This window comes from Homalodisca vitripennis, chromosome 5 (genome assembly GCF_021130785.1).
Source record: "Homalodisca vitripennis isolate AUS2020 chromosome 5, UT_GWSS_2.1, whole genome shotgun sequence".
Taxonomy (NCBI): Eukaryota; Metazoa; Arthropoda; class Insecta; order Hemiptera; family Cicadellidae; genus Homalodisca; species Homalodisca vitripennis.
Window position 1 is genome coordinate 148268030 of NC_060211.1, and position 24913 is coordinate 148292942.

Here is a 24913-nt window from a genome sequence, read left to right on the forward strand (position 1 = left end):
AAGATAGACGGATGCTTATGCAAGATTGTCTCAATCCAGCCGGGGAAATGTAAAATATCCTTTCTGACGGATTGTCACGTGGTCGACACTGTCTATAGATAGGAATTGAATTTGAATACGCAAGATGTACAAATACGGTTCACAACATTCAGAGTCATTTGCCATCAGGGGGAGGGGAAAATATAACAGGAAATCAACAAGCTACATATAAAAAAGAAGTACAACTAAACGCGGTACAAGAGGAATTAACTTCTTAACTTGGTCATTTAATACTTGTACATTTTTCAAATGGGGGCATATAGATGTCATGTACTCGGTCCAAAACGAGCTTCTCTGCCTCCCAGAGAGACTCTACGGGGACCAAAGCCATCTCGATTGCGTCTTAGAGCATTATCTTATATTGCCTCCACCAATTAGGAACGAACGAACGATCACTGATTATAACGCTATCCTCTGGTGTATGCAACTAGCGCAAGTAGCCCAATAAAATTATATTTAAAAACATACTTGTAAAACAAAGTTTTTTCCAAGTGACATAATATTTTATATTACGAAGAAACGAAGCTATAACTATCGTACATTGTGTATAAACCAATGAACCATCACAGAATACGCAAGTCCAGTGTGGTCCCCGTACACTATCGGCTTCCAGATGAGAGTAGAGGCTTTACAGCGCCGATTCATTCTGATGGTTGGGCTCCGACTTGGATATGGCCCGTTGACGACATCGCCAGAGGTCTCCACCTACCATCTCTCGCCCGGCGACGTGAAGTGGCTGATGTTACGCTTCTTTGGAAGATTGTTAATGGCCAGGTGCAGTGCCCAGATCTTTTTGTCGAGATTGACTTTAGAGTTCCCTCCGCTAACACTAAATCTCGAGGACTTCTTGCAGGCATTACTCCACCAACTTCGATTACAATAGTCTTTGGCAAGATTTGCTCAATTGGGTGATCGAATTGTATGAGAATGCGATATTTTCTGGGAGAGTATCCATTGTGACCGTCGCCATGCTTTGACTGTGTTTTCCTCTTAGTGCATCAATTCCTAGTAGGCCTATTATGTTAACTCTTTACCTAATTTGCACAGTATTTAATTTAAATACTTAATGTCAGTTCCTTGGCCAGAATGCAAGGTTATGTTTCTGTTATATTTTAGGCTATGTTATGTTTTAGATATTTATTTTTGTTAATCTCTTATATTTTTATATGCAAGTTAAAATTTGTTGTTCTAGACGGGTTGCATTGTTGTCACTGTAAAATGTTTTTATATCTATATACTGTGTTGCAAAATATAGTAACTTAATAGCAACTGCATGTCTTCTTCTAACTTGCAAATTTGTATCATTTATAAGTTAGCGTATTTATTAATTAATATTTTTATAAGTATTGTCGTTTTGCATAAAACTTGCATATAACTTATATAAGTTACTATTATGCATGTAATTATTGTTATAAATTGTAGTAATGGCTGCTGCCGTTGGAAATAAATAAATACTTACATAGATTTATCCGTTTTCAGATCTTCCAGTTCCGTACGTCTTATATTATACGGCGTTTCACTTTATAGACCTCTTCACGTCGTTTTTACTTCTCCTTGGAGTCTACCAGGTAAATATTACTAGTCTTACCTGATGAAACATATGATGATTCATACCAGGCTTAAAAATGAAATACATTACTATTCACAACTGTGTATTGCTATGATTATATAAAGGGACGAGTCTAATATCACAATTAATAAATTATTTTCCTCTATTATTTTATCTAACCAATCCTCATCTATACTAATATTATAAAGAGGAAAACTTTGTTTGTTTGTTTGTAATGAATAGGCTCAAAAACTACTTTACCGATTAAAAAAATTCTTTCACCATTCGAAAGCTACATTATCTACAAGTAACATAGGCTATATTTTATTTTGGAAAAATAGCGTTCCGTAAGATATTTGGGTTTTTCGGACACAAGGTGTAAAAAACTACCAGAAAAGTTACTTATTTTGCGTACGCTGCCTAAACTATAATAGATAGAACCATACAATGTTCTAATTAATTGCAGATCTTATAAATATCTACAAATAAGTCCGCGACACACTATATCTATCTATGTCGAGTAAGGCACAAAAACAATTTTTTTATTTTAAAATCTTGAATTTTTTTGGACTACATTTAAACGCGTTTATTTTACTCATGCTATTAATCCTTATCAAAATAAATTATTTCATAGCTAAGTACAGTTTATGTAGATAATATTTGGTCTTTGAATGGTTAAAATTGGACGTTTGGTTTTGAAGTTATGGCGAAATAAAAATATTACGATTTCTGCTGCACGGCCCGCTGCGAGGTGGGCGTCACCAAGGCGGGGGTGCGCTTGCGGGAGGGGGAGTTTAGGCCTGGGACACACAGTCCCGGTTACCGGGATGCCGGTGATCGGCATCCCGGCCGGGATTGATGAGAACATATAGTTTGTTGAAGAGCGCACACACAATGCCGGTGCTGTGCGGCACAAAGCGTGCCGGTCCACACCGGCAAGCATGCTACCGGCGACCGGGAGCCCTGCAGCCGGTGAAAAATTTTATTTTACATTTCTTAAGCAACAAACATTATTTACTAGATATTAGGACATAAATTACAAAAAATTCTTTTCGTTACAGTTAACATGATTGCAAGACATTAAAATAATATTAATTGTTGTAATGAAATAAAGTAAGTTCTATAAGTTGTATTAAAATGTTTCTTTACTCACCTTATAGTTATTGTAAGTCTTTCTTCTGCACTTACTGATAATCTTTTGTTTGTATTTTTTCTTGCTACGTGTCACCTCAATAACACTAACAGTTCGTCAAAAGATTTTATTGACATCCTGTAGAAGTCCGAATACTCTCGTAAAATTTTGTAAATCTTTTTTCAGCTTTAGCATCTACATTGAATGGATGAACCCAATGTACCCTATTTCGTTGTTTTGGTAATTCATTTAGAGCTTCTAAACAACAAACTAACTTCACTTTGGATAGCATGATTCTTTCCGAACAACACTCAAAGGTTAACTGAGAGACAATTTGATGTTTATCGCCGGGACTGTGTGGCCAGCACACAACAAACCGTTTACCGGCAACCCGGTGGTCGGCATCCCGGTAACCAGGAGTGTGTGTCCCAGGCCTTAGATCTATGAGTAAGGTACCCGCGCGGCTCATACGCGAGGTCGGCTCCCTACGCAGCGGTCGTGCTCGAAGTCTAATAATTTTCTTGTGCTTCTTTTTTAGATTTCGTTCTTAAAACTACACCTACGCAAAAATTCTTCTCAGAGCTAAACAACAGTTCTTTTCAGGGCTAACCAACAGTTCTTTTCAGAGTTAACCAATAGTTCTTTTCAGGACTAACCAACAGTTTTTTTCAGGGCTAAACATCATTAATATGTAGGTTGTCTCTTCACAGGAAAAACCTGAAATGATGAGATGGTGGCTAGGCTTCACACTGGTGTCTGTGGTCCTAGAGTGTGTGATGCCGTCCATTTTAATTAGAGGTCTTGAAATCGTATTATATTATCCTTATTACCTGCTAACTCCACTAAGCCTAAGTAAGTATACAATCTACTTCAATTTTTATACAACTAAAACTAAAAAATAACATTTTAAATAACCGTCCTGCGATTTTAATTTTTACTTACAAATTAACTACTTAGAAGTTGATAATATATTTCGGTACATAACAATAAATTCGCGTTCTGATATGAAAAAAAGAAGGATTGAACAAAATTATTTTCGTTATTTCAATATTGTTTTATATTAATGTTTTATCTTCATGTATAGTATTAGCTAAGAATATTTATTGCACGTGAAAGTCAAATGTCGTTAAAGATTTAATAATTTGTATTTATAATTCTAAAGCTAAAGATTCACACTTTAATAAGCAACGATGGAATTGGATTTGACAACTATGGAATCTAAGCAGAACCCGGCTTTGTTCAGTAACCATTACTATTTACTGATATTATACTCAGGTAATTGTTTACGAGAATATAACATTATTAATATGTATCCTTAATATTTAAAACATTGTAACTATTACGTTTTATGGATGTATGAAATTCTTGTATGAAATTTGCATCATATCAATGCCAATTTTGACTTATTTGCTCTTTTATTTTTTGTTTTAATGGAATTTCAAGAAGTAACTCATTTTTAAAATATTGATTGAATCTTTAGTACAAAACATGCAACAGGATCACTTAACATATTCAGTATTTTCATCTTGTCAAATTATGTTGTAATAGAATAATAATTATTTGCATTATTTATACAAGTGCCAATGTTACAGTTTATAACATGTATGGGCTACTTGTGGTATTTAGCTATTACCGCATCCTCATCCGTCGGCGTGAGGTAGAACTCTCCGCTCCTGCGGTTCAGCTGTCTCAAGTTCTAGAGGCAGACTAACAATGAGCTCCAATAGCAATTATGGTCACAATCATAATTATATATCACCTACATATATCAAGAAAATGAGGGAAGTAATTCGTATAATCTTAATAAAGAGTTATAATAACTGTAAGAGCATTGTTTGTTATTGTCCCACGTTACATTTTTTAATCTGAAAACCGGCAAAAATCTTTGATAGGACAAAATATTTTGCATGGAACATATTAAATCAGCAATATATTTACTTGAACATGCGATGTCTTATTTTGTTTTTTGATAGTTTGCAGTGTCTGAAATCAATCTGATGCTGTCACTGACTTGACCAATTATCTTTTCAATTTTTCATCTGACGAGACAATGAGATCTTATAATCTAAATTACACTTGATTTTGTAATCTATGTGTTTCTGATGGCGAAACGATGCAGAGAGTTCGTTTTGACGTCCTCCGTTGCAGACGCTTTTATCTCTTCAGACTCTCGTTGACTCCATGAGGCAAGCCTGTGACATTAGACTTCAGACTCTACATCAGAAGGTGAACCTGACCTAACATTCGCATTGTATCAACGCTTCCTACCATAGCCATACATAATATACAGTTCGTGACCGTTAGTTCAGGTCTATTATACCTAAAATGTTTTGCCTCCGATTTTTTTCTGTGATTCATATTTGTGGGAAGCAATTCCAAAGCAAGCTTCCTCGAGGAACCCTTATCCAATAAATTTAATCTTATAGCATTTGATTGGACTAATCAAAAAATTAAATACTTTTTTTAGGCCTTTATAATAATACATCTCCGTATATATTATCTTCATGCAAATTTATCAACCTTTCAGATATCTCATTTATTAGAATCAGTACAATAAAAGTTTAGGATTTAGCTACATTTACACCTTAGTCAATTAACTGTGGCATTGATATTATGATACAATAAAAACCGGAAATATAGTTTTTAATTCGTTTATTTGTTTAACTACATAAAATAAATAAAATTTTCAGTTTTAAAACATTAAATTGTTATGTTTACAACAAGAAACACATGATATAGCACAAGAAAAATTGTAATCGGAATATTACTTTAATATGCAACTTGTATCATAAATTTTATTACAGTATGTTGAACAATAATTCTAAAATAAAAATATAATTTATATGCATATGACCAACGCAATATGAAGTAGTAATTAAATATGTTTTAAAAACTCCATTTTCTATGCATACTCGTATAGAGGTATTACTTGAGTTCCCACAACGCAAGAAAATCAACTACAATGTAAATATTTATCATAATTTTTTTTCAAAATAGCAGCTGAAATAAAATTTTATAAATGTAAAGAATTAAAATACCCACATAAAAATACAGTTTCGATTACAATAAATATTGAAAACCTAGCTTATTCAACAAATATTTTTTATTGTTTTAGCTTTTCTGGGCCCAAAACTTAAAATCCCAGTAATTGACAAGAATTAAGTAGCATATCCTACATTAAAATTACTTCAACACCAAAAACACTACAAGTACGCTTCTTTAACCAAATTTAATAATCATTTTTGAAACATTATAGAACATTTAAATCCTAATGTTGTTACTTAATCTCATAAAATAGCTTTAAGAACAACGAGTATTTTTAACGACGTTAGGTAATACAAGGCTAATTGAAAATCCAATATAGAACCATCCAGGTATGCCTAGTTTATGACTTTATGATGGTATCGCTTTTAAATGTAACACACTGGTTTCTAGTGATTTCTTTTCTTATTACGTGTCAGTCTATCTGTTTAGTTTAATGGTGTAAGTGCATTAATTGTTAAATTTCTTCGTGTTTTCTTCCAAAGAAAAAGAGGTAGAAGCCAGTAATTACTTTTGGAACCTCGCATTTCAGTTGTTCCATGCTATATGTGCTTAATTGAAATTTTATGATAGTTTTAGTTTTCACTAGAAGGTTTCGAAGAGCTTATCTCCAGCAATTTTGATGGCAGTGTAGGAATATTTAATTGGATATGTTTGCTTGTGCTCACACTACGCTACTGTCCATGACAGGCAGTGTACGATAGTAGCTGTAGACCACCAAAAATCCGTAGATCTCATCCACTGAAACACCAAACATATCTTTGCTTCAATTTATAGTTATTACTTAATGTTTTACTTCCGATAAGTACTACTGAAACGTTACTATTTTAAGAATTAGATGAAGTAATACTCAAATATCACTTTGATAGTAGTTGTGTCTTACTAACGAAATTCGAGACACTTTTCTGGTCTCTGATCTTTGAGAAGAGATAATTATAAAAAAAATTGTAAATCATATATTTTTATCATATATATGTATCTTTGCTTAAAATGACTCACTGCATTAATTATACCAAAGTGAATGTATCCACAGACTATTTGCTGGCTTTTTGGTCCAAAACAACTGAAAAAGAAAGGATCACCTAGTTTTGTAACCTTCTGAGAGAGACCAGTATGTGATGTATGGTATATCACAATATCGTCTCGATTTAAAATTTCTTCATGAACAATATATCTTTTGTTTCACCATTCAAGAAATAAGTTCAGAGTTACCGAGGGTATCACTCGAGCGACCAGAAAAACTTTAATATTGTTTTTCTTTCCGCACAATATCTTAAAAGCGAACTAACCTTTAGACTTAGCAATTTTTAAAGTTAAATTCTGCATACAATTTGGCTGAAAGATGGTAAAAGTTTTTGCACTAGTCATGGGTAACCTTTATGCAACAAGAAAATTACAGAATAAATAATTTGTTCAATAAACTGACTAAAATCGTATGAAATATCAACATTGAACATAGCTATATTCTTGAATATTGCATACAGCTCAGCATGTCTTTTACGGGATACTTATTGTGGCGTACTACTTACTCATTTAAGAGATCATACAATTCACATTACACTTAATCATACTAGACTAAATATTATTAGACTATACACAAGAAAATGTAACTCAATTTTATGCAATGATCGTACACTTACTCAAGTCTAAAACTGTGAGAAACAACGAAAAGGAAGTGTATGAATCTTGAGTCTCTACTATGAATCGACTTGAAATAGTAGACGTCATGAATAAAACCTCTGCTACCGCCAACAGAACTGTGGTCACCAACCACGGTGGGATGAGTTTGCGTTTTTCCTGGAAAGAGTTTCAAAAACAATTGTGTGTTTGGAATGAAAGCTTATGTAACACAAATATGACATTTTATCATGTAGTACAGTTTATGTGTACCATATAAATAAAAATAAATGCTAAATGTGTTGGTAAGCGCCATTCTCGAAAACTGCTGGAATGATTCGACTGATTAGCTTTGATAATATTTCTTGTAGACAGCTCAAGATTCTTATTAATAGGAACGTTAAACAAGTTTACTGGAACGATTTATAGTTTGGAAAAAATAACCATAATATTTATGTGTCATAATCGAAATGTAACTGACACTAAAAAGCTGTTTTCAGCTAAATTTTCAGTTAGACTTCATTAAAGAGGCTGAATAATTTGATTGCATTTAAGTTTCAGAAAATATAAGTACTAGCAGTTACCCGTGGCTTCGCTCGCAATTTTGAAGGGTTTGCACCTCCATGAGCACTTCTGATTCTAGTAAATTTTATTTTCGATGAAAATGTTGTTTTCACGATCAAGAAAATATGTTAAAAATGTTTTTTCGTTCAAAAGCTGATTTTGCCACTCTTCCGATCAAAAAAATATATATACAAATACAGGTCTGAGAAGCCTACTTTTGTCAATAGATAACTTAGATAGGTTTCATAACAGTCTTTAAATGTATGGTTGAAGTTAGATTACATTGTATCTTATATCTGAACTGCTAGCCGTTACCCGCTCCTTGGCACGTAATTGAGTAGGCGTTGCACGTTTATGACCACTACTGGTTCGAGTGAATTTTTTGTTTTGTTCGTATGTCTTGCTTTGTTTCCGACATCAGTGTTTAGTTTGCCTTGGTGGCACGATTAAAAAAATGTGTAAACAAAATTATTGCCATTTTAATTTACTTTATTCTTGGTATGTTTTGTTCTATAGTTGATTTCGTTCTGTTTCCCGATCAAGAAAATGCAGTATATATATATATATATATATATATATCACAGTTCAGAAAAGCCTTCGACTGTCAACAGAGAACTAAGATGGTTTTTATACCAGTCTTTAAATTTATAGTAAAAGGTTTTTTAAATATTTTACAAAATTTAGAGCTGGAATTGGTACATTAGTTCAAAATAATGGTCCAGAGAAATGTCATCTAGCTTAGTTCTCATCGTCTGCTTCAAAGGGAGTCTTTGGAGTCAAATTCTGACTTTATTATGTTTAGGACATTTTTAGGTTAAGTACTAAGGTAGATTAGTACTTACCTAATCGCTGAAATCTAAAACGGTTTAAACAATCAAAGTTGATATTTAGACAATTTACGAACTATAAATGTAAAAAATTTGAAAATAATAAACACTGTTTATACGGAACAGTTAATTAAATTTGACAGCCTTATTCGATTAATATTACACAACTTTAGAACCAAGATGGGGTGTTACGATACTTTAAAGACCAGTGGGGCGTAGCCCGGAAGTATTTTTGAAATACGAATAAACCTATATTCATTCCAGGAACCGTACGGAGGTCTATGTAAAATTTCAGTACAATAGGTTGCCTTCTATAACGTAAAACGTTTTATACATGATTACTTTAATATTACATGAACTTATTAAGGAATTCCCCATGTACCGAGTAGGTGCTGTTTGACCATAGTAAGCTTATCAGCATATGTTTTCACCGGGAGGAGGTAGACTAAACCTATTGCACTGGAAATATCTTAGATCAGGTTTTTTGGCCAAATTAAGTTGCCGAGACCTATATGTATATGATTCCTTGATCAGGACAACAAGGCAAACTCAGTTGTAGCTTCATAATATGATCCATTCGAGCCAGAAATGGTCTTACTCGCTCAAAACCTGACATAAGAGCCAGTGAGAATTTCTCTTCACCAGTGATTTCTCTTCCCTAACCATGAACACTGAAATTATATGTAACTGACGTATGCATACTTGTGTTTGAGAAATATCATAGAGGACCATCATACATTATATGTATTATATCATAAGTTCTGTTAGCCGGTAGTCAAATGACTTAAATTTTAAACATTGGGTGCGAAGGCGGGAGTAACAAATAGTAAAATATATAAACAGTAAAATTTATAGCTAATTAAAAAAAACCTGTATGGGAAGATAACTAGTGCGTGAAGCATTTAGAATACTCGTATACTTATATTGCACAGAGCAAACTTTGTAAAAATTATGTTAACATAACTTAATAGCCTTAGATTGCTTCCATTCAATATATAGTGTTACAGAAGAATAAAGAAAACCAAATTCAGAAAAGACACTTATGAAGCTGTTTTTTGTACACTGTTAGAAACAGTTTGTAAATATCTTCTTGAATAAAAAGTTGTAAGAAAATATTTGACATAAAATACACCTAAACTAAAAGAATATTGTGAAAACTACGTGAATCATTTGTACAATTGAGTGCACTTCGGTGTTTCTACATGACCCAAAGCACGGCCAAGCAACCGAGTTCTATACACATAAAGTGGCTATGGTGGAAATGGTTGATGTTGAAAAGATGTAGAGAGTTCAGTTTGACCTTCTTTTTGACAACGTTTTTTGAATCTCTTCAGACGAATATGACTCCATGTTCCAGGAGCCAACTCTGCGACAGCGTCAGATTCCAGACTATGGAAGGTGAACTGGAGATAAACTCAACATTTCACATCGTCAAATTATAATCTATGTTCAGTAAAAGTGTAATCAAAAACAATGTTTTGAGTTAACATAAAGAAAGTAGTATTGTCGTTGTGTTTGGAATAATCTTAAAAATATTGCCTACAGTACTAAACACATTGTTTTTTGGCTGATTCAAGAACTAAGGATAGTTACAGTTACTAGCAGAAACCCTGCAGTTACCTGGTAAACCCCTAATAGCAGAAAGAAAGATGTGGTCAGATGAACTATTTGAAGAAGAAGGTCCATCCCCATTTCAACCAGTAACCACTTGTGTTCTTCCTCATCTGAAATGAAGCATTATATTTATATCAGACTGTAAATAAAGAAGGCCTGGGAATAAGGTATCCGCTTATAATTTTACTTTATTGTAGGAAAATATTTATTAAACGTTAAATTTTTGAAATCAAACACAGTAATCAATTCGTGTAATCATGAATAATCAACAACACACTAAAGCTAGAAATAAATTATTGGCAAGAAAGAGTTTTATTAAATTAAGTACTCATATTCATAACTATTTTCAAAAAGGATCCTCTTAAGCTATAAATGATTATTTTTGTATTTTAAAGATAGTCTAATGTTTTTCTTTATATTTCTGAAATGTTGTACTGGTTTAAGTGGGAAATTGTAGATTCACCACGTTGCCATTAAGACCAAAAGACTGTTTCTTTTTTTAGTTATAAACCTTATTGGAATTGATACAGTTTGTTTTCACAACAGCAAGTGCTAATTATGAAATAGTTTGTAAATAGACAAAACGTTTTGTTAGGTTTGTAGTTATACCCTTATTCAATTTAGAGTTAAGAGTTCTATTTTAGTAAAAAAACACCCCCACAAACGGACAAACAAATGATAAGACTTAAAGAATAAAATTTTTAAATTTGATCCATTCACTTATTGACACCCTGTATAAATGAAGTTTCGTGCAGAATTTAAAGTATTTAGAGCAATTCTTATTTGATATATCGTGCAGAAATAGAGGGAGAGAAATATTGACAGAAATTAGTCTTTTGCAGTCCCTCGAGTGCTAGGCTTTACTAATGCTCAGCCACTGAATATTTCTAAAGTTATCATTGCAGATGAATTAATAGAAATATATAAATGAATGGATACTATTGTTCAAGCCCATTTTGTATGGCTTGAAATCTAAACTTACCGGGCAGTTCTGGTAGGATCAAGATCTGCACAACTGTTGCCACAGACAGTAACAATCCGCCTACCTGTGCAAAACAACATTAAATACCAATTACTTTTAAACATTACGTAGATATTGATTTTTAAATGTGAAAATAGCTCCATTAACACGTGTCTATCAAAGTATTTATACTATTATATTTACGTAGTGTAATATATTGTAGATTTACAAAATATTGCAATTAAAGTGTAAATATTGAACAATAAAATGTACGTCAGCATTAAATTACACTGGCGTTAACATGTACCACTAAGTGTAGCGTTTTAACACGTTTGCTCAACATAGTGGAAGCTTTGGTTACATGTTTATATGGAACTTAAAAAGTATCCTTGGAGGATGAATTCTATATACAGGATGTTCATAAAATGGAACCAAAAACTTCTGCGAGTTATAGTACTCTGATAGTTTTCAACAAAAGGCAAATGAACATTGTTTGAGAAATGCCTCGTTTTTGTTTAAAATCAAATATCATGTACTGAAGTTTGTGATACCTTTTTATGACCGCCCTGTATATTTAAATAATAATGCGTTCAAACCAGTAGAACAGACACCTTATAAATAATAAATAAAGAATATTTAGTCTGAATTAGATCTATATATATAGTTTTCTAAACGGGGATTGGTTTTGGGACCTGGATATCATATAGTAAAGATAATATTGAAGATATGCAAACATAGTAATCCAGCAGTGAAGATGATTATTACCTATAGACAACTTTGAGGATAACTATTTATACAATCATTGAATGGTTTAAATATGTTGTATTTAAATCAAGTCCGTAAATACTACATTGCCATATGAACTAAGAAGGTATTGGATATAAATTCCTCACCAAAGAGAGAAATCCAAAGATCTTGGCCCCCGTCCTAAGCGAGACGCACCAGCAACAGGACTGCACCTCGGGCACCTTTAACTCCATCCTAGGGAAAGTGAGTATGAAAAGTTGTCTATATATCGGTAAAAAGAAATGAGAGTCAAATAATTTATTACATGTTGTATAGTAAGCTACGTGTTTTGGAAAATATTCTATGTGTTCACTTATTTTCATTTAATTTCAGGCAAAACAGCATTACCTCGGTTAAAGTGTTTAACTCTCATTCTTTAAGTGATTATCCAAAATACGTGTCCAAATTGATTATCCGAATTAGCCTAATGTCCAATTTGCTTGCCAATGATTGAAGGCTAATATAAGCCTTTCGACATACTTGAGCCCGAGCTGTAAATTTCATTACAAAATATTTAAAAGATGAGTTGAATTGTTATGGGTGTTCAGTTGAAGGCCTAAGTCTGGCAACATCACATCTTTCAATCAAGCCCATTTAAATCGTATCCTGTCGATCTTTTGGTTTACCATCCTTCTCATCATTACTGAAACTATTCATACATTGTTGATTGCACTCACACTTTGGCCACGTAAATTTTTCTGGAACAAGCAATAATTTTGAAGTAACAAATTCTTCTCCCCTACGCCTTGCAAGTTTTTTTTATTAAATACATGCTCTTCTGTATTTAACTGTACCTTTTTTCCACTAGGCCTATCCGTTTCACTTGCAGTTTCTGACATGGTACAAAAACAACAACCAAGTTTGTATAGGTACACCACTCATTCTTACTTACACAGCATTAAACATAACCTCAAAATACTGCAATAAAAAAGAAAAAAATTTAGGTGACTGAGGGCGCTACAGTGAAAATCAATAGTACTAAATCTACGTTGAGTTTAAAAAGGGACACATTCCTGGAAATGTTAAGCAATGTGTCCCTTATTCCACTAAGTTGATGTGGCTTGGTATAACTAACATATTGGCTATCTCAATAAGTTTTGCCATTTTTTGGAATGTGTCTCTTTGTAAACCTACCTATTCAATTAATCTGCCAATTTCTCATGTTTTCTGGATGTTTTATCGTGGTTGGGGGAGGGTACAATTTTCATTCTAATTTCGTGACCAACACCAACGATTGCATCCAAGTGAACTCGAACTTGTTGCAAGACGCTTACTTGTGGGGTGCGATATACAACTCATTTGGTAGGTAATGTATATATTAAAAATTTTGAAAACGATAACTATACATTATAAGAGAATTTAAGTAAATCCTCTTAATCCTTAATCTCCTAACGTCGTGTCCCTCTCCCGATCCTCGGAGGAGACCCTACTAATTGTTGACATTTGGTCATTTTTAAATTAAAAATAATGTATTCTTTTTTAATAAATTACAATTAATTAATTAATTAATACACATTTTTTAAACTGGAATTAGTAATGATTTGTACAAAGGTTTACTCAAATACTGACAAATGAATGTTACGAGTCCTTGGCACTGCTACCTACAACTTTACTTTGAACCACCCATAGGTCTAAAGGACAGGACATTTTCTAATAACTAAAATTCCCAAAGAAATTCCCGCAGATCTGACTGGCATATACAACAAGTTAACAGGGGCTCACTTGGACTTAAACCCCACATTTGTCTGGGGGACAGGAAATGTTGTAATCTGTCCCATTCCCAATGACATTTCCGCAGAGCTGACTGGCATATACAACAAGTTAACAGGGGCTCACTTGGACTTAAACTGCACATGTGTCTGGGGGACAGGAAATGTTCTAATCTGTCTCATTCCCAAAGACATTCCTGCAGAGGTGACTGGCATTCACAACGTGAGAACAGGTGGCATAAATTTACGAACTATGATGGTTTTGGATAGTAAGGGTCATGATCAAAGAACAGAACGACAGAAATCTACTTCTATGAAATCTTCTTAATAATGACTAATATTCAAGCTACGTTTTGGAATAAAATCTATATTCTGTGTTCCTTCATTACACTGATTCTTACGGCTCACGCGTGATCACATAATATGAAAAAATAAATTATATTAGTTCTCAGACTCAACGAAGAGCTTTTTGTGCATTTTCTAGTTAACCAGCAGCATTTAATAAACTTGCAGAAAGTACTCATTGTCTTGAAAATCTTCGTACAGATAAATATTATATAAGGCCACTTTAAGTAATGTGTTTTTCGTAACCGTGTAAAACAACCACAACCATACTCACGTGAGCCCGTGGAGTTTCGACTGTGTGACCTGCAGCTGGCACAGTAACACCGCTCGACTGGTCAACAAATTGGCGGATGCTGGTCCACAACAATGTCATAGTCCCGCCCACAGAGATTAACGTATCGTCTCAGCTGTACACAGGCATAGGCTGCTTACGCTGTCAGTTGTTCAAGGCAAGAAATTGGTGGATGCTGCCCGATAGAAAAAAGAAAATTACTCAGTAATAATGTTACTAAATTTACATAATCATACATATCGGTGTACCACATGGATTTATTTTAGGCCCTCTGTTATTTATAATTTGTATAAACGATTGCTATATAGTGTTAAAAATAGCCTGGTTTTATACGCAGATAAAATAAAATTGATAGTAAAATGTAAGAGAGAGTAAGGCATAATAAAGAGAGTAAATTCACTTGCGGATTTGGACAAATTGCTTAGTTGCAACGGGCTTGATTTAAATAGTGATAAAATAGAAATTGTAAAATTTAAGACATTATCAAGTAGGGCATCGTCTAATTTTGAGATAAATCTCAGTAACTCATTACTGAATACAGCTGCCACAACTACATTTTTAGGGTTAGTAACTGATAAATAGAAAATTGAGCTCTGCTTGCTACGAAATGTACAAAATGAGGGAGTCGGTTAATATTAAGACTAAAATTGCAGTTTATTACGTTTACTGTTATTCATTAGAACAATATGAAATACATATATGGGGAGTGTTTCAGTTATTATTTATGTTTTTAAAATTCAAAAGAGATATATAAGAACTATGTTGTATAAACATATATGAACATATATATTGAACAGAAGAGCCCCGTGTAAAAACATCTTTAGAGAACTGGAAATGTAATCATTCCATCATTGTATATTCATAACTGTTTAGTTGTTATTCATGTCGCCTAAATTTAGAACTCATTATTTAAAATAAACATCGGTATAACACTTATTTCAAAGACAGACTGCTATTCCCTATTCATAAATTAACATTATTTAAAATTTACCAAATTATAATGGAATTACATTTTACATTAAGTTTTTTTATCATTTAAAGAAGCTTAAAATGGCTGGTTTTAAAAATACTGTGCTAGGTTTACTGACAAGTAAAACTTACTACAGTGAGTTTGAAGTTTTGCAGGACATGTGTAGCAATCTGTAGCACACGTGCTATTTTCTAATACAGTTTTGACCAAATATATTTGGTTTAGTGCTGAAGATATTTTAGGAATCTGTTATTGTTCTTGATCAATAAATGTATTTTACCTTGTGTTTTAAGGTTGTTTCTTGACTCTGGTTGTTACTATAGTATATTATTTTGCTGATGTAATTTAATTTATAAATATTTTATTAAATGTTATTTTTTATGAATTTCGATGTTTTAAATAAGTCATATAATTGTAATTAAAGATTTTAATTAACTGGCCATCTTTGATTTAAAACGGCATTTTTATCGATTAAGATATTGAAGACAGTGTTTTATCACCATAGAATTTTACAATATTTTTTCAGCGAAAGCATTTATTTTCTTATAGTAAAGATAGTTCCTAGAAAATTAGAAAACTAATTTCCTTTACCTGTTATTATTATTTGTTTTATCTAAGTTTGTTATTCCCCATGGATTTATTTTGACTATTAACACTACGTTTCTATTATTGAAATGCGCCCTCTTCCTCAGCTTTTCCTAACACGTAAGGCTAAACATGTACAAAATATAAACTAAAAGTGTACTGACACACCTGCCTTACTAAAATTTACAACAAACATTTCATCTCCAACACCTGAAGGAGAAGGAAGATTTCAATTTTCAAAAAAATAGTGGTTCATTTTGATACGTATGACGATGAAAGCGTCCGGAAAATTGTCATATTTTAAAACTGGTATCGATGTGAAATTACAGTATTACTGTGAACATATTAGATACAACGTATGTTGGAAACAAACAATACTCAATGTTGGCTTAACTGGCAATGGCTGAACAAATTCGGATTATTACAGAGGAGTATTTGTTTAGCCCTGCTGTTATTTGCTGATAACCCGGAACAATGACATAAGCTTACCGACGCGGGCGCCATTGTTGATACATTGGCAGATTTGAATTGTATTCAGATGAACTCCGAATATGAAAACGTTGTAACTTTGTTTGAATTGGAATTGTTTCACGGAAGCGTTGTTTTCTATTAATTATATGTATATAGTATGTTAAATAGTGGTGAAATTAAAAATGATTAGCTATTTTAGTATTTCCACAGATAATAACCAAAATTCATAACAGAAATGAGTAGTGAAACATACATCTTTCATTTCATTCATCTTAGTTATCCTTTATATATTTTTGAGGTGGAGACCATTACTTACCCTAGAGCTGAAAAGTAAAATATGAAACCGTGGTATTAAAATTTACACCTGCATTACTTATAATGTATGTCTTTAAGTCCCTGTAAATATTGCAGGAATGTAAATGAAAGCAAATGTAAAAAATTTGACTTTTGGTTTAAGTTATAAGTTATTATTGCTGCACGAAATCGAAACCTAATAATAAATACATGGTGGCCAGAAACAATTTAAAACAAAGACCTTTATCGATTAAACAATTGAGAAAACTAGATTAAGTCCTGAACAAGAAACCACTAGATTGGGCCAGGTAGGAAGAAAGAAGGAAGGAAGAAGACAATAGAAGAGTTGGAAAAGTGTAGAAAGAAGGTAGCAGTGGAGAACAATTGTTTAGACCTACGCCTCAAATGCTAAGGGAAATACGTCACAGATGTAGTTTTTTGTTGTTGAGGAATTAATTGACTATGTTTTTTTAAATGAACCATGAATTATGTAATTTTTTTATTAACATATATTTGCTATAAAAATAAATTTTGTATGTGCTAGTAAACAACCTGTTTAGTTAAAATAATGGTATTTATATATTAGAACATTGACACCACTACTAATTAATGAGTTTGGCAACATTACTTTAAAATAGCAGTATATCTGATAGCAATAGTATAATAGCAGTATTTCATAATTTACAAGTTGATTTGAAACAATGATTACTAATATATTATTTTCTACAAACATTTATTTCTTTGGGAGTAACACCCCCCAAAACCACTACACTACAGTAGATGTTTTGTTACTTACGAATATTGGGACGGGAACCTGCTCAATCGTTCGGTATCAATAAATCGACCAGCGTTACAAATCGTGTGTTGGAAGGCATACCAATGATGTTATGTGTTGTGTTACCGACACTGATCACACAGTCTACAGTTTATATTGCAAAATTAATCTTCCTACGGGCAACACAGACATTCATAAAAAGACTGTTAGCCCTTTGTGTCCTACTGGACAAACGTGCATTAAATATCTGGGCGCGGGCACTGGTCCAGGCTGCCTTGTTCTATTGATATAACTGACACAATAGGGTAGCATAATCTATAACATTCCAAACCTATAATGGCTTTGAGCGTTTAATACCAATAAATAAAATCTTTTTTAACGGCCTGTCCATCAAATAACCTTTTTTAATTAAAACTCAGTTTTGAAAGTAAAAATAAGGTAGTTATAATGTAAATTAGAAAAGATTTAGAATTGCATGAATCCTATTTTTAGTGTTTATAGATTACAATAACCTAAAGCAAAATATAAAAGATACAAAATAAATTTTTATTAGTTGAACGTCTGGGAAGTCTATCACTCTATGGGCTGGAAACTTTCATTTCTGTCTGTCCGTGTGTCTATCTGCATGTCTGCCGGACGATATCTCGAAAATTAATTATAGATTTAAAATTGTGTATCTAGCGTAATGTTTATATGAGGAACACTGAGTTCAATTACAGTCTATGTCACTATATGGGATTTAGGTGAGCGTTGGCACACATACATACAACGGTATTTTGTGTACCGTGATAGCAACGAGTAAATATCACAATACATAAATGTGTTAATAAACTGTACACTCATAAGAGGTTTGAACGTGTGACATATTAACACTTAAGCTGCCGCGTCGGGCCAACCCAGGTGACATACTTGGTCGTTAAGACATAGCTCGTCGGGTGAAGTTTTTTTTTATCTCAATTAAGCCTCAACGTCAGCTATGCCGGCTTCAAAGTGCACTGTTTTTTTTTATTAAAGTACAAAATACATGATTGGACCTCCCAGGGATTTGAACCCGTGATTTCTTGGTTAGAGAGCCAAGACTGTAACCATTAGTCTACGGAACTTACGGAACTTAGTGAAGTTACCCGACAGCATCACTATACAGCTGGTAGCCATTTTATTTTGCTTGCCGCTTGTGCTGCACTCTGTCGGAACTAAAAGAAATAAAACTACTTGAACTGGAAAGAGTAGGACAAAATGGTTTTTCGGAACATTCACTACAAAATGTAGCTAGCTTCCCTGTGTCATATTTCTTGCCACACTTCGTCCTTTTTCTTCAGACACTCTTTTGTAGCACATTTTGTACACTTTCCTTGCTATGCGTTTTCATGCTCCCCCAACAAAAGAGATTACATTAGGTGATGACCAGTTGATGTTACTCTCGGGATACGCGGTTCCTTTAGCACGCCAATCAATGAACAGGCCAACTCCTCATTGAACTGAGTAATAGAGATCACGTGTTTATTTTTCTGAGCAAAGTGTTTTCCTAGCCGAGTAACTTAGATTGAAAGAGTATTCATTATGAGCGTAATTTGTCGGGCTACTTTACTCGACATGTCATAGATGTTAATATATAAACTGGGATATTTTATTTTTAATAAAAACTTAACATGGTATCATTTTTAGCCCCATTAAGCCAAAACTTGGTTCCCGGGTTTCATGCCGTCACGCAGCTGTTTCTGTTTCCGATAGTTCCCATTGTGCGTGGTGCGATTGAACATTCGTTCTGGGTGACCTCTGGCTTCCTCTGAATGCGTACCGATATGAAGGCAAAGTTGTTATTAAATATGAAATTAGGTTGGTTCTTATATGGCTTAATATGTAATACTCATGTAATTATGTCTCTTTCCAACTCTCCATCCAATTTGAGTTACAGCAATGGTTTGTCATATTAGTTCTTTTAAAGTTTTACTTGTAATTGAAAAGAATGAATTTTGGTTATGAGAACCGTGAAATAAGATTTTAGAGGCTCGATTAAGAAGGACCACTTCACACTAGGCAGTAAAGACGCCGAACACACTGATTTTAACAAGAGTTCACCAGGTTACACATAATGAGTTTATGAACAGTGCATATTCAAATAAAGTGCAGAAAATAAACAGTTACCTTTGTTTTCATGAGGGGTAACCGTAGTCTGCTGTTGTTGAGGACCAGGTTGTGATCAGGAAGTGTGGAAATAGGCTGCTGTCTTGGAGGCAGGCGTGAAGACGGAAGATGTCCTTCACGGATTCACTCCACGCGAGGGTCACAGTAGAGTCGCACCAGCAAACAATAGAACCAAACTTGCGGGTGGGAGCTAATTGAGTAACACAATATTTCACAATTTGGGCCAGGAGATGAGCTGCGCATAGCTCCAGTCGGGGCAACGTCACTCTTTTGAGAGAAGCGACGCGAGTTTTAGCCATAACTTGGCTTACGTGCACCGTGTCATTGGAGGTAGAGCGGATGTAGACTACAGTAGCATAGCCTAGTTCTGAGGTGTCAGAGAAACCGTGCAAGTCCCAGTGAGTAGCAGCAGAGTAGGGGTAGCACGAGGAATTGTAATAGTAGCAACGTGCTTAAGTTCAAATAAAAAGGCGTGCCATTTTTGGTATATTTCTGGAGGGAGCGGATCATCCCAATCTATGCCAGAAATCCATACGAGTTGCATGATATTTTTTGCGAGCATTATACAAGGCGCTAAAAAACCACAGGGGTCATAGACTTGAGAAATGAGACAACACTTTACGCTTAGTGGGGTTTTCACAAGAGAAATTAAAATTAAACGTAAAAGCGTCAGTCAGAGGGGTCCATTTTAGGCCCAAAATAGAGAAATGAGGCTCCTGAGAGGGTTGCAGAAAAACTGGGATTTCCCGATGATCTCCAGGAAGGTGTTGCAGAAGTCTCGGAGAGTTCGAGACCCACTTCCGGAGCTCAAAGCCACCGAGCCGAAGGAGTTTGATGAGTTGATCTTGAAGTTCAGCGGCGAGTTCTTCAGTCTCAGCTCCGCAGATCAGGTCGTCGACGTAGCTCTGGTGCTTGAGAATCTCAGCAGCATGAGGGTAGCGGTGACCTTCGTCTTCTGCCAATTGATGTAGCGTTTTGATGGCCAAGTAGGGTGAACAGTTCAGGCCGTAGGTAACTGTCGTGAGCTTGAACGTGGACATCAAGTCGGTGGGGTGATCACGCCATAAGATCAGTTGGAAATGTTGATCGTCAGGATGCACCTTGATTTGGCGGTACATCTGTCTGATGTCACAAGAGAACACTAAGTTCTGAAGGCGAAAGCGCAGAAGAATGTCACAAATATTATTTTGCAGTTTAGGTCCGGTCAACAGAGTGTCGTTGAGAGAGAGTCCGGAACTGGTTTTGGCACTGGCGTCAAAAACGACGCGTAGTTTGGTGGTGCTACTTTGTGCCTTAAAAACACCGTGGTGTGGCAGAAAGTAGTGGGGAGTGCTTAAGTCAGGAATAGGGCAGCCCTGCATATGGCCTAGAGAGAGATAGTCATGTATAAAATCAGAATATAAATTATAATACTCCACATTAGTGGGAGCGTGGAGCTTGCGCTCTAGTGAATAGAGTCTACTTTCAGCATAAACTTTGGAACTTCCCAGATGAGTATTGGTGTCCTTGAAAGGGAGGCGGACCATATATCGACCCTCACGGTCCCTGGAGTGCGTGGTAGAAAAATATTCATCGCACTGAGTTTCCTCTGCAGACCTTTTACTGGGAGAAGGCAGTTCCTCTTGTGTCCAGAAACGCTGCAGAGAGGCGTGGAGGTCCACCTTAGCAGTCGAGAGAAGAGAGACAGCCATAGTAGAGACAGACCGCGTCAGTGGTGTGCAGGGAGCCGTCCCCATCAGCACGAAACCAAAACAGGTGCCCAGGGCGTGACGTAAATTGAGACCAAGAGAGTAGGTCTCGTGAGTAAGAATATGTGGAAATAGCGCTCCACCAATAAGCACGTCAATGCCACCAGGGAGGTGGAAGGTTGGATCAGCCAGTATAATATTTTTAACATTATTCATGACCTCCTGAGATATTTGCACTCGTGGGAGGTCTACAGTGATTTGTGGCAATATGTGGAACGAGTGCGGGGCGGCAACTGGGTGGCCAGCAAGAGTTTCCACGCCCAGAGTTAAAAATCCGCGTGTGTAAGCAGAGGTTTGAGAAAGGCCGGCGACATTAATAGTGGCCGGACGGCGCTGTGTACCCAACAGTTGGGAGGCTTTTTCGCTAATAAAATTTAGCATGCTTCCTGAATCAATTAAGGCACGAAAGACATAAGCTTGTCCGTTAGAGGCGGTGAGCTTGACAAGAGAAGTACCCAGAAGAACCGTGGTACTAGATGCGAGGTCTCGATGCAGTGTGCCATGAGCGTGTAGTGTGGTGTGTTCGGCCGGGCTAGGAGGTGAGAGCGCTGTGGTCGTAGGCGGGGGGCAGACAGCAGGTGTAGGTGTTGCACTGCTCTGCGCAGGCCGGCCGCCGACACGGCCGTTCTCCACAACGGGACGAATGCGGGCCGACGTACTAACACTGGACCGCGTTGGCCGATCAGTGAAGTGTAGCAAGGTATGATGACGACCACGACATGTTCGACACGTGAATTTAGAATGACATTCACTTAATCTGTGCGTCCCCAAACAAGAAGATTAGCGGTTTTGCTGTTTAATAATCCCGTGCCGTTCTTGAGGTTTCTTTTGGCCGAAGCTAGGACAGCCATAAATTTTATGACCGCTCTGATGGCAATAAAAACATTATGGGCCTTGTTTATAGGCCGAGGACGGTGGAGAGGAAGCCGCTAACAAGCTCACGTTTTTAAGAGACGATTTGGGCTTATCAAATCTGGGTTTTGACCCAAAATAAGAACTTGAAGCGTTCTTGGGGTCCACAATATTGTCATGTAGACTACTTTCCTCAATGTGGCTGCATTCCTGGTTGAGAAACTCAATTATTTGTTCAACCGAGGGCAAAGTATGAAGCTCTTCCTTTTTTCGAAACTGTTCTAGGTGGGTGACCATCCGATTATCAATCTTGCGTAATAACAAGGCTGAGAGAAGTGGGTTGTTACTAGTGATGTCATTGTTTAATGCTTTAAGTGATTGCGTATGTTCGTGAAAAAGATTAAGGAAAGCACGGATATTCTTCACAGATGTGCTGGAGATGACAGGAAGGTCTAGTATTTGATTTAAATGTAGTGTGAGTAGACGCCTAGTATTATGGTAGCGATCCTTCAGCAGCTGATAAGAGATTGCATAATTTTGCTCAGTTATATTTAGCGACTTTATCAGAGAGAGTGGTTCGCCTGAAAGCATGCTCAAGAGATATTGAAATTTCATTACATCGCTTAAGTGCGCATTGTTGTGTACGGCTTGTTCATAAACGCTGATGAACGTACAGAAGTCCAAGGCAGCTCCGTCAAAAGTTTTTAATTCCAATTTCGGTAGCCGGACGTTGACTTGAGGGGAGGCAGGCGGAATAGTTTCGCTTTTATTAGCTTTAGCTTGTCTCTTGGTCTCAACCATAAGCACGTTAGCAGAAACGTAATCAACTAACTCGTCCACGCTCGCTAATGCGGAATAGTTAGGTGTATAGTCGGCATCTACTTTTAATTCCAACTCGTGGCACAAGTCTAATATTGCTGAAAATTCCTGTCTAAGTCTCTGAGTAGATTTAGCTCTGACAAGCAACTGCTGAAGTATATTTGGATCGGAAGTCTTCTTAGTTAAATCATAGATACTTTGTATCTGAGAAAAGAGGTGTTCTCGCTTTGCATTGGCCACTTTAAGAGACATCGCCATGTTGAAAGTGTTTGTAGAAAATTAATCAATTTGGGTAAATCTTCAAAGGTGAAAAGTAAACAAAATATTGTCCTCTTGAATTGAGACAGTAATAAAAATAGAAACTAAATTATTTTCTCTGAAGTATTTTCCCCAATAAATAATAAGTATCTAAACAATATAATACAATGAAAAACAATCTAAAAAATATTGTTTAGTTTTTTGAGGTAAAAACTCAATAATAATGCAATAAGTAGAGTAGGCTCGCATAGGCCTATAGTATAGTTTTGTTTTGAGAAAATAAAATAAACTGTTATTATGGCAAAACGTAAACAAGACAAGTTGTTATTAAATAATAAACAAACAACAATTAAGGTTACTGTTGAGCTAAATTCAGCTATAATGTAGCAGAGGCTCTGGAAACAGTATGCGCACGTACTACATGTAAACTGTCAGTGGAAAAGTATGGTAGTGTTGTGACAGTAACCATAAACCATGCATACATATGCGTGAGCAATGTTCAAATAGAAATTATAATAAACAATTGTGAGCAGTAAGTAGCTTTTTTTTCTTTTTAAGCTGAGACTAGAATATAGTGTTGACAAAATAAACATTTAATTTTGCAATAAGGGTGCTCGTACGTATAGAGTCCTGCTCAAGGTAAAGTGTCAATAACCAAGATTGTTTATATTTAAGTTCGCGTAACCTGCTTAGAATAATGCGTATTACAAGTAGGGCTGATAACCAACCAGTATTGAGAAGCGGTAACAGTTAAACAGTAATCAGTTCACCTGTGCTGTGACAGTCTGAAAGCTTGTTTGTCAACAAAACAATGCAGTCGACAGAGCGGAGCACCACAGCTGATATGATCACGACGTCACAGCTGATATGAGTGGAGAGGAGACCGGAACCCAGGTTTACCAACTGCCGAGCACGTTGCTCTGCAGCTGCACGGACTTTGCAATCGTGAAAGAACCTGAAACCACGCTTTGAAATATGCACTGTACAGAGCTTATAAGAGTTGAGATTGCACTGATATTCACCAATGGACTAAAGCTCTTATTATCCGGCTCGCTAAGGACCATGAAAAGAATGAATTTTGGTTATGAGAACCGTGAAATAAGATTTTAGAGGCTCGATTAAGAAGGACCACTTCACACTAGGCAGTAAAGACGCCGAGCACACTGATTTTAACAAGAGTTCACCAGGTTACACATAATGAGTTTATGAACAGTGCATATTCAAATAAAGTGCAGAAAATAAACAGTTACCTTTGTTTTCATGAGGGGTAACCGTAGTCTGCTGTTGTTGAGGGCCAGGTTGTGATCAGGAAGTGTGGAAATAGGCTTCTGTCTTGGAAAATGAAATGAAATGAAGAAATGAAATGAAAAATGCCTTTATTTACAGAGGCGAAGTTAGGACTTAAAAGTCCTCTCTACCACTTAACCTCTAAGTGGTTGGAGGCAGGCGTGAAGACGGAAGATGTCCTTCACGGATTCACTCACGCACAATACGACCGCAAACGAATAGTTCATAACAC

At 35.5% G+C, this 24913-nt stretch overlaps 2 protein-coding genes across 4 annotated transcripts in view; one reads left to right on the top strand and one right to left on the bottom strand.

The window, feature by feature from the left end:
- LOC124363012 overlaps positions 1-24913 on the top strand; it is a 53043-nt gene that overhangs the window by 4888 nt on the left and 23242 nt on the right. For 2 of the 3 annotated variants that reach the window (XM_046818067.1, XM_046818068.1), the window contains exons 4-6: positions 1519-1607; positions 3431-3572; positions 4313-4546. In XM_046818067.1, the coding sequence (XP_046674023.1) occupies positions 1519-1607; positions 3431-3572; positions 4313-4431 (350 nt within the window). In that variant the 3' untranslated portion in view covers positions 4432-4546. Of the gene's footprint in view, positions 1-1518; positions 1608-3430; positions 3573-4312; positions 4547-24913 lie in introns of those variants that run through there. The other variant, XM_046818069.1, reaches the window with a different exon arrangement.
- On the bottom strand, positions 5358-14637 carry LOC124363013. Its single transcript, XM_046818070.1, has 6 exons — positions 14460-14637; positions 12239-12326; positions 11367-11430; positions 10391-10494; positions 7403-7559; positions 5358-6503 (listed from the first exon to the last, which is right to left on the bottom strand). The coding sequence occupies exons 2-6, from the start codon at positions 12323-12325 to the stop codon at positions 6427-6429; spliced, it is 489 nt and encodes a 162-aa protein (XP_046674026.1). The 5' UTR covers position 12326; positions 14460-14637; the 3' UTR covers positions 5358-6426.

Bases quoted from the DNA above. Each gene is read 5' to 3' on its own strand.
- LOC124363013 (XM_046818070.1), bottom strand. From the start codon at position 12,325: ATGGAGTTAAAGGTGCCCGAGGTGCAGTCCTGTTGCTGGTGCGTCTCG. The intron at 7,560-10,390 runs GTAACTGCAGGG...AACTCTTTCCAG, and splicing joins TGCTATTAGGGGTTTACCAG to GAAAAACGCAAACTCATCCC. The intron at 6,504-7,402 runs GTAAGTGTACGA...TTGGTGTTTCAG, and splicing joins TCTCACAGTTTTAGACTTGA to TGGATGAGATCTACGGATTT.